Source organism: Camelus ferus, chromosome 2 (genome assembly GCF_009834535.1).
Source record: "Camelus ferus isolate YT-003-E chromosome 2, BCGSAC_Cfer_1.0, whole genome shotgun sequence".
NCBI classification, from domain to species: domain Eukaryota; kingdom Metazoa; phylum Chordata; class Mammalia; order Artiodactyla; family Camelidae; genus Camelus; species Camelus ferus.
In genome coordinates, this window is record NC_045697.1 from 41,103,811 (window position 1) to 41,118,209 (window position 14,399).

Here is a 14,399-nt window from a genome sequence, read left to right on the forward strand (position 1 = left end):
TCTTCAGGTGCAGGTCCCAGCAAATCGTCGCACTCGGGTAACATCTGAAATTCCAGTTAACTAGCTCAGAATTGGTCGCTCCTATGAGGATGAGCCAAGCAGTTTCCTTGGTCTAGGGGTGGCGTCACTCACGGCGGGGTTCAGTAGCACTGTCAGAATTAGGAGTCCGGGACCCTTGCTCAGCGCTGAGCATCAGAAGCAGGTTCTTTGAAGCCATCTCTTTCCCTTCAGGCAGACCAAATATAAACCTCCCAGGTGGTGTGATCTTGTTTTCTTTCATTACCCCTTGTCAGCCAAGATAGAAAACTCTGAGTTTTATTACAACGAGGACTTGAAAACTCTGATTTATGTATCAGTTAGGCTCACAGGAAGGCGGTAGGAAGTGAGACTGAAGTTCTTAACCACTGTTGTCCAGTACCTGACCCTCACCATCAAATCAGACCTTGGCGAAGGTCTCCCAGGCTTTCTGACAACACTCCCGGTCCCTGGGGCTGGCACAGCTGGGACCAAGGGGGAAGATGGGGAGTTGGGGTCCAGAAGTTCCTGCCTTTCCAGGGGCCGGGATGTCGTTAAAAATAGCACACTGAAAATGTTTAATTTGTCTGCACACACTTTTGGCTTGTTCATGTTTTAAGGTGTATTTTTATTTACAAAGTGAGATGATATTGTATAACAGATGATGCAGTTACAAATGTATCTGATATCTCCATTTTCATGAAAAAGTATATAAATATATTACAGGAAGTTCTATATAGTAAACATTAGAACTGATACAGTAAACATTTGCTACCTGTTTTTCTATGCCAATATTACTGTCATTTAAAGCTTAAATACTGGTTTCAAGTATCCCCTATAAAATAACTCTAGTTTATTAAAATACTGGAAAATAATTTTGCTATAAACAAGATTGGTGCATTAAAAACATACTTGGTGTGTCCTGGTAACAATGTCAACTATAATCAAATGCTGCCTTAATCATCCCTAAAATTTGCATTATTCAGTTAGTGTTAAAAAAATCTTTAATAATTATCACAGGTTAAAGTAGCTGTAAAAAAAATACAGCATTTCAACATTATTTATTGTTACTAAGAATGCCCCTCTAAGGTAGAGGAGAATAAGCCTAACGATGTTGTATGGACTTGATGCCCTGTGATCTTTGTTTTAAATAGAGAGCAGGAGTGTCTGCTGAAGTTAGGAGGGAAATGGACAGACATCAGAGGCTGTTCTGTCCATGTCATTTCAGGGGCTGGGGCTGCTCTCTTAGCTCTTCTTCTGCTTGAAGGCGTGTCAGGACGTAAAGGATGACTTGATAGCAGAAAATATATTGATCCTATAGCAAAACAAAACAAAACAAAGTAAAACAAAACAAAAAAACAGGGAGAGGGAAAGAAGACTTTAGATGTATAATGTGAATATTACATATATATGTATCTTCACTATAGGAAGTGATGTTTGAGTAATTTTGAAAATATGGAAAAATTATCTTATAGGGTTGAATGTAAGAAGCAGGATATTGAACTGTGCAGTGTCATAAAAACGGTAAGAGACAGAAACCAGATTGAGATAGAGGAGGGAAAGGGCCTTGGGGGTGGGTGGGTGAGTGCTAACTGAAATTGTCTCTGATTCATGGGCCACTTCTATTCTTTGTGCTTTGGTGATATTTATGATTTACTTTTATAATGGAAAAATAAACTTCCTAAAAAATTTCTTCTAGACTCTGAACTCATCTTGATGTTTTGAAATGTCAAGAAATTAATACCCAAGAAGCTACACAAAAGAATTGTCTTGAAATGTTAACAACTCTGAAGAAGAGGAATACACACAACTGTTTTATTGTTTCCTTTTTGCTAATCTGAATTCTAACTTGCCCACATTTATCCTTGACTCTCTCACACCACAAACAGCCCACCAGCCGACACTTGACGTAACGTCCTCCTCTCCCTGTATCCACACCCACCACTCCAGTCGGGGCCACCACAGCGTCCACCTGGCCCACCTCCCGCTTCTAACCCTGCACCCTCCTTCCCAAATCGGGTCATGTTTTTTTTTTTTTTTAAATAACATTTTAAATTTTTATTTTAATTTAAAACAATTTTTAAGGTTTTTGATTGAGTTATAATCATTTTACAATGTTGTGTCAAATTCCAGTGTAGAGCACAATTTTTCAGTTATACATGAACATACATATTCATTGTCATTTTTTTCTCTGTGAACTACCATAAGATCTTGTATATATTTCCCTGTGCTATACAGTACAATCTTGTTTATCTAGTCTAAACTTTGAAATCCCAGTCTGTCCCTTCCCACCCTCAGCCCCCTTGGCAACCACAAGTTTGTATTCTATGTCTATGAGTCTGTTTCTGTTTTGTATTTATGTTTTGTTTTTGTTTTTTTTTTTAGATTCCACATATGAGCGATCTCATGTGGTATTTTTCTTTCTCTTTCTGGCTTACTTCACTTAGAATGACATTCTCCAGTAACATCCATGTTGCCGCAAATGGCGTTATGTTGTCGGTTGAATAGTATTTATACAATGGAATACTATTCAAACAACAACAAATGCCATTTGTGAGTTTCGTTTTAATACAGCAGCCAGAGTGGTCCTTGAAAATGTGTCAGGTCATGTCACTCATACTGACAATCCTGTGATGGCTCCATTTTTCTGAGGGGAAGGCCCATGCCCTGGACCTGTCACCTCCTCTCACAGCTCCCCTCCTCTCCTTCCACCTCAGCCACACTAGCCGGGACTATTCTGGAACACACAAGACCCACTCCCACCTTGGACTTCCTGAGAGGCTCTCACTCCCGGACATCTGCATGACCCCTTCCTTCAAATCTTAGCTCAAGGTTACCTCCTCAGTGCTGCCACCCTATTTAAAATAGCACCCCACCTGCCATGGCTCATCCTTTAGCGTACGCTTTGTTTCTCCTCTAAAGCATGTATCACTTTCAAAGATCCCAGACGATTTCCTTTTTAATGGGTTTATTACCTGCCTTCCTCATCACCATCCCCTAGAAGATCTTTGTTGTTCTAGCAGGGATCTTGTTCACTGATACGCTCCAAGCATGTAGAAAAGTGCCCGATACAAAGCAGGCACTCGATAAATATCTGCTGAATGAGTGAACTTCCCAAGTCTAAAAAACTGCTGACACAAATCAATGTTTTCTTTACTTACAAAATGTGACTGTCAATCAGCTTAATATTTAGGACACACATATATATATATATATGAAGGGAAAGAAGGCACATTCTAATTTTGATGACAGTAAACTTCCATATTCTTCAAGAGATAGAGAAATATGAATTTGTAGATATATGAAAAGAGCTTCTTCCACATTCTTCCCCCAACACATCACAGAAAGGGTAGTGAAACTACGCAGAGTAGACAGACACTGTAAGTAATGCAGTCCCTGTGAAGGACCCATGTCTGTAGGTTGGTGGCTGATATAACTCATGTTTTGACTTCAGGTCAGAGAAATGAAAATGATCAAAACAGGGTAAATGAACGCACCCATTCATTCTTCCCCAAGGGTGCCTTCTCCAAGCTAAGCAACTCCAGCCTCCCTTCCTGCCTTCTGGTCAATGCTGCTGATTCTACTCTCTCTCAGGAAGTTTCTGGAGCAAAAATTTTGCCTTCTATTTCTTTTTTATGTTGGAAATGGGGAAGGAGTGCCACTAATTACGTGTTATTTTGTACTACTCCAAATTTTTGCCCCAATTCTCTGTAATCTATTCATTGTGGATTTTGCATTTCCTCATTTTTTAAACTATAAGGCAACATTAAAAAAAAAAAGCCTAGAAATACTTTCACAAAAACCCAATTCAATAGAAGTAAATAGCCAACACTCACCTCTGTCTGAACCATTCCATGTCTTTGTAGTCTCATGCAGCGCACTAAATCAGAGATGTCAAACTGCCAAAGGACACAGAATCTGATGTTATATAAAAAGGGTAACTGAATTTGACCCCCAAAGAGTGACCAAGGAGTGGCTTATAAGGATTTCTGCACCTCAATCTCCTTCCCCTTCTAGCAGTCCTGGGAAACTGTTCTGTTCACAGTAAGTTGGTGAGCTGACTTTGCTAACATTTGATAATTTTATTTATGATTTCTCTAAGAACTATGAAGGCTATTCTGTTGGAAAATCCCCAAAAGAAATTCTCTTCTCTCTGAAATTTGACTATTTTCTAATATCTTCATTAAAAAAAAAAAAAACCACAAGGCAAATTATTTTCCCTACATTTTGCTATTCAGAATAAAATTCCTAATCTTTTCATTTTCACTGATATTTAACAGTTTGAGAACAACAGACTGTTTCATTTTGTCTTACTTAAATGATCATGGGAGATATGAATGTGAAGAGCAAGATAGCACTGTTTTTTTTTTAAACAAATTCTTCAAGAGACAATGATTTTAATTACATATTATGTACAGTAAGATATTCTAACATTTTAAGTATGATTTATATTGATTTAGGTTTTAAGTAAGATTTGTCAATTTATCAATTTGTATAACAGAAATATATTTCCCAACTATAGGAAATAATAACAAGAATATAAGCTTTTCCATTTCAAAAATAGATTTTCTTTTGTGCTTCAATATTTCTATCCCTAAACAACAATGACTATCTTACACAAGCCTAAAGACTATATAGAGTAAAATGCAATACTGCATAAGGGGCTTTGAGCACATGGTTAATAAAACCCAGTAAAATACATATGTTTGAGGTATTACTTCTTCTTCATGATGGCGTATGTGGTTTTGAATGTTTTCTAAAAAACAATTTTATGTAGTAGGAAAATTAAGTCATTTATACATACTTTATAAATAAAATAAATTCTGAGATCACAACGCATTATTAAAAAATTGGACTCCATGTTATTTCTAGTCAAATACTTGTTTAGCCTATAACTTGTACTCACTTCAAGATCTTGACTGATTAATCCTAGAACCACATCTATGCATATCAGGGTCCCGGAACGTCCAATGCCAGCGCTGCAGTGTGTGATGATGGGGCCCGATCTGTGAATGTGTCTCATGTAAGAGATAAAAGTGAGCAGGTCGTCTGGCTGAGAAGGTGTATCGTGGTCTGGCCAGGCAGTGAAGTTCAGATGAGAAATATGTCGCACCTCTCCTGTCTGAAATTATGTGACAGAACAAGTAGATAAAGGCATATTATGTTGTCCACATATAACTGCCTCTTAATATTATTTTATCCTTTTAAATTCTGACTTGTCCATTGGACAAGTAGAAGAGACAAGAAGACTCCATCAAACAGCACACAGAGGGCCTTTATCAAGGAGGCTGCTAGGTCCACACTTTAAATATTGGTAAAAACTACTTTTTGGAAACTCTAAAAACAAACTACAGTTTGATATGAACAACCACCTTTTTGTAATGATCCCATTTCAAATTCACCTCAGATAAAAGCCCCAATCATTGCAGTGGCTTGTAAGCCACACACGATGTGGCCAGGCTACCTCTCAGACCTACTGTCTTCGTCCTGGCCATGTCACTCCAGCTGTAGGGACCTTGAAAAATACGGGGCACAGTTCAGTCTCAGGGCCTTTGCACTTGCTCTTTTGGACTGAAATGCTCCCCTCCCCCTCAGATATCCCTGTGGCTCACTCAAGTCCTTCGTGGTTCTTCCACAGCATCATCAACAGCAGTATCTTCTCATTAGGAAGTAAGCTCTCTGAGGTCAGGGATTTCCTTTTATTTGTGTCGTTAACTGCTGAACCCCTCGATTCCATAATAGGGCCTAAGCTCTATAAACATGTGTTGATTAAATAAACAAATCCTTTAAGGAATACTGAACCACTGTGCTGGCATCGGCAATGGGTAGGCTGGTACAAAGGAATGACGAGACGTAATCTTGAGTTCTTTGTAAAATCACAAATCAAAAATGATAAAGGAAATTCTCAGGCTATGTTGACATGCCACCAGTAAAACTGAGTCAGAATGCTTTGTTTCTATGTAAGTAAAATTATTCTGTTTCTTTAAGAAAGCTAAAACTCCAATAGGGAACACGTTACTCACACAGAGCTAGTGTTACTGGGCGGGGGAGGAAGTAAGGTGAGGGGTGTGGAGATGCGGAGACGGCAGCAGCTTCACCCTCTCATCTAATTCAGGCTACATGTACTCAGTGCTTAGGGGCTGCAATAGGAATTGCAACAAACATTTATGCTACAATTGTCCACGTATTAACAACTTATGTTGTCTTTATGGGGGGATATTTCCCACTTAGAATTAAAAAAATAAAAGTTTATTGAGTCTACTTAGAGATTTGACCTTAAAAAGTGAGCTTCCAGCAGATGGCTTCTGAGCCATTCTGTGCCATCATTAAGCACAGGATGATGGCTGATCCTATTAAAGTCCTGTATTCTCATTTTCATTTTAATACAGTACATACTGGAGGAAACTGTTTGGCCGGATTCATCAAGAGGGTCATATCTGAGCTTATATTAGATTAAAAATAGGTGGCATTCGTTCCACTGAAATGGGAACCAGGAAGTCATTGGCTATTACTTAGAAATAAACTGATGCAATCATGGAAGGATGTGGTGCACGTACCTGAATATCTTCGAGGGTCATTGCTCTTACTACGAAGCCCTTCAGCTGCTGCATTCTCACGAGAGCCAGTCGGAGCCTGTCACTGACCATGGTCGTTCTGCCTAGGATGTTAGGCCAGTAGCGCTGGCATTTGATTTTTTCTCCTTCTACTTCTTGGGTCATCATGGCTATCACTGTGGATTTTTGTTCCCAAATCATCTGCCAGAAATCTCCAACGGTTGTTGGGAGAGGTCCTTGGCAGGCAATGTAAACGAACTCTTCTTTGCCCACTGGTACCTTAATGAAGCTGGCGTTGATATAGCCACCTTCATCTCCAAGAGGCACTCTTGTAGCATCGTCTGTGAATTTCCCACCACAAAACAGAGCCATCCATATCATGCATTTTTAAACAAGAGCCTTATAAACAAGGTGAGTCGAAGATTATGAGATTTCCTCATAATCACAGATGAAATCACAAACATTTTAATAAAGGCGTATTTTCAAATTATAGTACAGTCAAATATTTTACATTTGCTCATTTCCCTCATGTTACAAGTATATTTAAGATGTCAGCTCAGTGAGTTCCTGAGAAAATTCAGTACTGTTCACATAGATTTGGTTGAAGAAATTAAAATTAATAAATTAATAAAAGCATTTAGAACTTCTTAATAGAGAAACACAACTTGGCTACTTCTCCATTGTTATTTTAATAATGACAACAACAGTGAATTTAGTAAGAATGACAATGCCAAAAATTATTCATGAAAGAAAAATTAGTATTATAGTGAAACTACTAAAGTACTTATTATAAATGTAATTGGCACAAGTAAGTCTTGCTTATCTAATTAAATTATATTGTTTTAAATAAGTAGCCAAAATAATTAACACAATAAATAAAAAGGTAGCTCACTTTATTCTCCAGGCATTGTAATTTTATATAGTCAAAATATAAATTTTCAAACCAGACTGCCCCAGTGAAAAGTATATATAAACCATTTTATCCAAGAGGATTAATTTGTATGTACTTATTAGAAGTCATTTCTATTTCAAATATTTATAAATTTAATTTCTGTGATTACCAAATTATGACATTTAGTAATAGATTTCAAAATCCTCCATCAATTACCGTTCTATTACTTGACTTCTATCTCTTGGTCCACAGAAACAAATGCACTCAGTAGTTCTGGATTTATGGCTTATCCCATTCTGCCTTGAGATACTAGTCTGCCCTTTTTTTTTTTTGGCCTATATAGTTACCACCTACTTTATGTCAGACCATGACCCATTCCATTAAAAAAAATCCTGTCTAAAATTCAATTCTTAAAAGAAAGTTTTCCAAAATGAATTTTGTGTCTTCTATCTTGACTGAAAAAATTTAATTGTATTATTATTTACTGCATGATTTGTCACTATTGGTCCTGTTATCTATCTTTGAATTTATGACTTCCTGGCAAAGATAAGGTCAGTGTGTCATATGGTGTAATCTAATAGCTAATATGTGTAAATGTGGCTGGTGATTATTATAAGAGGTTGCTAGATGTTACTATTTTAGCTATATACATATATTCATATATATTTAAAAAAATCACATGTTGATTGGTGAAATGGGTAAAATATGGGTAAAAATAATTGTTATTTTTTCCTTCCGGTTCTGAAACAATTCAAAGTACAATGCAATTTGATAGTACCACTGTGGCCACATGCGTGTATACAGCTATTATGTACCACAGACATTTCTCTAAACTTTAAATGGTGGAATAAATAGACTATCACTGACACATGAACTCAGAAACTGCTTACCCAGAAGTCAACTTATATTTTTAAAAAGACTTTAAAAATTCGTGAATGTCTGAAGAAATGCTTAAGATTCCTCTAATCAATTTTCAGAAAACACAGATAATTTTAGAAGAATTAACACTGTATATCTAAATTTATTTGTTACTGATGTAAATCTCTGAGTGTGGGGGTGTGTGTGAGTGCACACTTACGTGAGAGACATAAAAGGTCAACTAGCACATAAGTTTTAAATTATATTGAACATACATTTGATTTGAAGCCAAATTAGAACTTACAGGGAAGTATATTTTTATATCGGTTCTTTCTTCTGTTTTCCTTAGTCTGTCCAATTAGACACTGATCCAAAGGTTTTAATTCTTGAAGATTCTGTAAGCAAAAATGGAAATAAAACGAAATTTGTTGAGATAAGTAGTAATTCAGTAATAATTGCAAATGCTTTAAATGTGCAGGGTGCAAAACTATTGATCAGGGCAAACTGTGAGTGTTAAATAGATATGTCCTGTCAAGATAAATAAGCCTAAAATCCCAATACTAATTCAATATACCAGTTGTTGAAATATACTGTTGCAAATATCTTAAAAAATTTTTTCAAATTTTTAAAAAATTTGTTTGTTTGTTTGTTTTTGTGGGGGGAGGTAATTAGGTTTATTTATTTATTTAATGGAGGTGCTGAGGGTTGACGCATGCTAGGCATGCGCTCTACCACTGGGCTCTACCCTGCTCCCCCCATTGTTGCAAGTATCTTTAACATAACATGTTGTAGCAACTAACTTTGTGAGGCAGCACTTTGTACCTTAATTTCAAACTTCAGTTTAAAGATGTCTATAATTTCATGTTAGAAAAAAAGCAGAACTTATATATAAAAAAATCTTTGGCTTAAAGTAATAAGCTGGAGCAGAATTTCCTGACCATATTGTTTCTGGGGTCACAGAATATTCCATGTAGTGGAGTTGTGGTTAGATAGTCCAAAGCCTCTAAAGTCAACACTTTCTCACTTTTCACTTGTTCATTAATCCAGCCAGCCAGCCAGCCAGCCAACTCAACAAACATATATTGAAAGTGCCTACTATATGCAAGGCACTGTAATAAATGCTGGGAATACACCAGTGAGAAAGAAGACATGATTTGGGCTCTCCTGGAGATTACAGCCTACTGGGAGAAACAGGCAGTAAAGAAGTAAACCACCAAATATTGCGATATATGCTTTGAAGAAATTAACAAGCTGCTGTGATTAAAAACAAACATCTACTTAGTAAAGGGTTGTGATGCAAGGTCTCCGAGACAGTGACATTTAAACTTCAGACCTTAAAAGAAGAGGTCTCTCCTGCAAAATGGAGAGGAAGAATATAGCTTAACTATCATGAACTTGTCTCCAAATCTATAAAATGGTATTGAACATACTGAAAGCATCAAATACAAAGCATCCAGCACACTGTAGAAGTTCCCATTAGAAGTTGGTTCCTTTCACTTCAGTGGCTATAAACAGTTCAGGAAGTAGACAAGTAAGCAGATGGTTTGAGGGAGACAGGCAAGGTAGACCCCCAAACCACAGTGGTGCTACATTACTCTTTGGCCTCTTGGTATATAATGGATGGGGCCAGCAGGACCACAGGAGCAAGGCCTCTGACCCATTGCTGCTTTCAACTAGGGGGCACATTCTTGGAGCTATAATAAATTAAAAACTGTTGCTAATGATGAATCACATGTATAGTGTATTAATTATGAAGTTAGTGGATGGTTGGAATTGTTACTTGATTTTTTAAAAAAACTCTTTATCCTTACATTATGAGGATAATCTGCAGGGAGATTTATCAATTTATCCAAAGTAGTTAGAGAGATCCCTTTAAATCCATACTATTAGGATCCTAATTAGAAAAATTAATTTACTGCTAGAAATAATAAGATGGTGCTTTTATAGTTGGAAGTAAAGTTGTAAAGTAATAGACATTTTTAAAGTTTTCAAAATTTCTCCCAACTTTGCACAAAACTTTGTTTGAGAAAGAACCATTGTCAGAAGCTCCTTACCTCCAGCTCCTTAGATGGAATTCCTTGATCTAGTAAACCCCGTAACATTCGAATGACTGATTTCAACTCAGCACCAGTGTATTTACCCGAGGGAAGCACTTTGACGATGGGGAGTGTGGCGAGCTCCTCATTTGTCAGAAAGAGAGGATCTGACAAGAAGACAGAAGTTGATTTTTTAAAAAAAATTTCCCCCAGAACTGATTTAATCAAGTAAGAGAACTAATTTCATCTATTTTTACAAAACTGAGAGTCTTTCAATTAATAAGGCAATAGAATTAATAGGTAGGCAGATAACTACAAGCAACATAGGAAAATTCTGGCCACAGCAAGGTCCCTGTACCCAACTTTTAAGGGAACATTTCACTGACTGTTCAGAGTTCTTAAGGCTCCTGCCTTTCAATTACTTATAGTTTATAAAGGAGTTTAAATTGTTTGCTTTTGCTTCTCTGAAGTCAAATGGTACTGTTTACTTGATGAAAATGTATTTAGTCCTGTTTTTACTTTGCATTTAAATTGGTTTCTGAGCACATGGAGAAAAGATGAAGGGAGATGCTCCAGAAATGCTTTACAGGGGGCACTGCAGTGGAAACAGTGATTTCTCCCCTCTCTACCACCCATGGTACTCAGTGCCACAGTCTCTGGCATTTGATAGTTTTCTCCATGTAAATGAAATCCTAAGGGTCTGTGGGATTTTATCAAACAAGTGATATCAGTTTCTAAGAAGAGTTATGTGTCTAGCTAGTACCTGCTCTATCTATGGAAACTGCTGATAACAGAAGGCAACTACTATCCTGGAAAAAGTAGGAGAGACTTCTCGCTATCGTCTGCACAAGTGTAGCTTTAATTATGTCAATTGACTGATATAAGGATTTTGATGATGCAGCTACTATGCAGGCAAGAGTAATGCCCCACATTGTGTGAGATACTCAGGAAGTGTAATGGCTGGGGCAAAGCCTGGTTGTGAAAAAATCAATCACATGAAGTAACTGTAAACATTCACAGAACTGAGTGCAAATGCAACAGGAGCTGAGGCTGGAAAGATGAGCCTGGGCTACAGGATTTGACAAGAGCATCACTAACACTAATGGTCTTACCTGAATCAAAAAAGTGTTCTCTCAATGTCTCTAATATCTTTCAACAACTAAGACTTCAAATTACAAAACCATGTTCTTTCACTGCATTAGTATAACATTAAACACTGGAGAGAACTTCACTTCTCACCTGACTCAGAATAAAATGAGAGACGCAATAATTGTGAGGACAGACCAACTGACTCTTGCTCTTAAAAATGAGGTTGAGGAGGAGAGGCAAGATGGCGGAGTAGAGGGACGCTTGTAGTTCACCCTCTCCCACAAATACACCAAAACTCACATCTATGGACCCACTCAACCAACCAGAGCACCTGCTGAACTCCAACAGAACACCACCCTCTTCGAAGGACAAAGATGCCAAAAATCTGGTAGAAGAAAAGGAAAAAAGAAATAAGAAAAAATAAAACAGTGCGGGACCGGTCCCGCATGGAGGGAGTGGCAAAGGAGGAACAGCGCTCGTTTGCTGGGTCTCCCCTCTCCAACTGAGAGGCCAACGGGATGGAGGGGGAGCCTCTGAGGCTAAAATCTGCCCCGAGCACCCCTTGACCAACAGAACTAAGTTAAATGGGCACAAAGGGTCCCCACGACACCCAGCCTGAGATGCGAGGCGGCAGCTGGGGCTGGGACAGGCCGCCTGCACTGGTGGAGGACTGAGGCGGCTGCACTAAGGCAGCCCTGGGGGACTGCAGGGTTCTGTGCACCGTGGCTGGGAGGGGATACGGAGCAGAACAACCTCGGTCCCCATACATCGTGAAAAAAGCAAAGAAACAAGGCTGGTGTGCCCTGCAGGGAGGGGCGCCGTAGCCTTTGGCTCCTCAGACCCATGGCGCCATTACTGGCACATCTCGTGAGAAGAGAGGCGGGGTGCAGCCACAGCCACCATCTCCTCCTGCGCACAGAGCCCGGGCGGGGGTGGGGCCGAGACCTGAATCCTCACCCAGGGGCTCCGCAACCTCCTAGGCAGGACTGAGACTTGTTTACAGCCTGAGGCAGATAGGATCTTTCTGCCCTGGCACCTCAGAGAACTCGCGCTGCCAAGACAAACAAGGAGCTGAGATTTGGCACAGAGCAGGGGTGGGGCCGTTCCATGGTCTTCCTGGAGCCTGCCTACGGAACGCCTACCCGAGGTGGAGCAGGCAGCTGCACAGAGCAGCAGGGCAACTGGTGCCGGGAGAGGGCAGGGTGGCCACCTGCCTTCCTGGCAGGAACACAACACCTGACCACGGTGCTGGGAGGGGGCGCGATCCACCCACCTGCCTCGCCCAAGCGCAGCATCTAAGTGCAGCATTGGGAGGGGAGGAGAGTGACCCAACTGCCCACCGGCCACAGTGACAGAAAGATATTAGCAATATGAAGAAGCAGAGGAACCACCTCCAATTAAAAGATCAAGAGAAATCCCCTGAAAGCACGATCAAGGAAATGGACATTGATGGCCTACTAAATCAAGATTTCAAAAAAGGACTGATCAAAGTACTGAAGGAACTAAAAGAAATAGTGTTTAGAGATATAAAATATGTCAAAAATGAAATAGAAGCTATAAAGAACGAAGTAGAATTAGTAAACTCATTTGTTGAGATGAGAGCTGACCTAAAGGCTGTGCAAAGCAGACTAGATAATGCAGAGGAACGAATAAGTGACCTAGAAGACAGGACAACAGAAAGCACCCAATCAGAACAGCTGAGAGAAAAACAAATAAAAACAATGAAAACAGTATAAGGGACCTAAGGGATAATATAAAGCGTGCCAATCTACGCATAATAGGGGTTCCAGAAGGGGAAGAAAGAACAAAGGGGATTGAAAAGGTATTGGAAGAAATCATGATTGAAAACTTCCCAAACCTAAAGAAGGAATCAGATATCCAAGTACAGGAGGCTCAGAGGGTCCCAACAGGAAGAACCTAGACAGATCCACACCAACATATCATAATCAAGACTGGCCAGAGTCAAGGATAAAGAAATGATCCTAAAGGCAGCAAGAGAAAAACAGAGAGTGAGTTACAAGGGAACCCCCATAAGGCTCTCAGCTGATTTCTCTACACAAACTCTACAGGCCAGAAGGGACTGGCAAGATACATTCAAAGTCCTGAATGAAAACAAGATGCAGCCTAGGATACTCTATCCAGCAAGGCTATCCTTTAGAATAGAAGGAGAGATAAAGAACTTTACAGACAAGCAAAAACTAAAAGAGTTTAGCAACACTAAACCCATGCTAAAAGAAATACTGGCAGGTCTACTCTAAATACAAAAGAAGCAGGATGCTACAAAAATGAGAAACTCATAACTGGAAAGGAGATAACTGCCATGAATTACAAATAGAATAAACACAAAATTGTAAAAGAAGACATCTAAATCATTAAGAGTGGGAGAGGGAAGCAAAGAAAGCCACTGTGGAAAACAGTATGGAGATTCCTCAAAAGACTAGGAATAGACTTACCATATGACCCAGGAATCCTGCTCCTGGGCATATATCCAGAAGGAACCCTACTTCAAAATGACACCTGCACCCTCAATGTTCATAGCAGCACTATTTACAATAGCCAAGACATGGAAACAGCCTAAATGTCCATCAACAGATGACTGGATAAAGAAGATGTGGTATATTTATACGATGGAATACTACTCAGCCATAAAAACCAACAACATAACACCATTTGCAGCAACATGGATGTTCCTGGAGAATGTCATTCTAAGTGAAGTAAGCCAGAAAGAGAAAGAAAAATACCATATGAGATCGCTGATATGTGGAATCTAAAAAAACAAAATAAAACATAAATACAAAACAGAAACAGACTCACAGACATAGAATACAAACTTGTGGTTGCCAAGGGGGCTGAGGGTGGGAAGGGACAGACTGGGATTTCAAAATGTAGAATAGATAAACAAGATTATACTGTATAGCACAGGGAAATATACACAAGATCTTGTGGTAGCTCACA

The 14,399-nt window shown here is 39.0% G+C and overlaps 1 protein-coding gene across 1 annotated transcript in view; it reads right to left on the reverse strand.

Annotated features, from left to right (window-relative positions):
- Positions 1-592: 592 nt before the first annotated feature.
- Positions 593-14,399, reverse strand: part of PTPN13 (protein tyrosine phosphatase non-receptor type 13) — a 179,683-nt gene continuing 165,876 nt past the window's right edge. The window contains 6 exon segments of the mRNA XM_014563749.2: positions 593-1,330; positions 3,852-3,914; positions 4,922-5,137; positions 6,573-6,910; positions 8,624-8,714; positions 10,374-10,522. Of these exon segments, the coding sequence (XP_014419235.2) occupies positions 1,235-1,330; positions 3,852-3,914; positions 4,922-5,137; positions 6,573-6,910; positions 8,624-8,714; positions 10,374-10,522 (953 nt within the window). The 3' untranslated portion in view covers positions 593-1,234.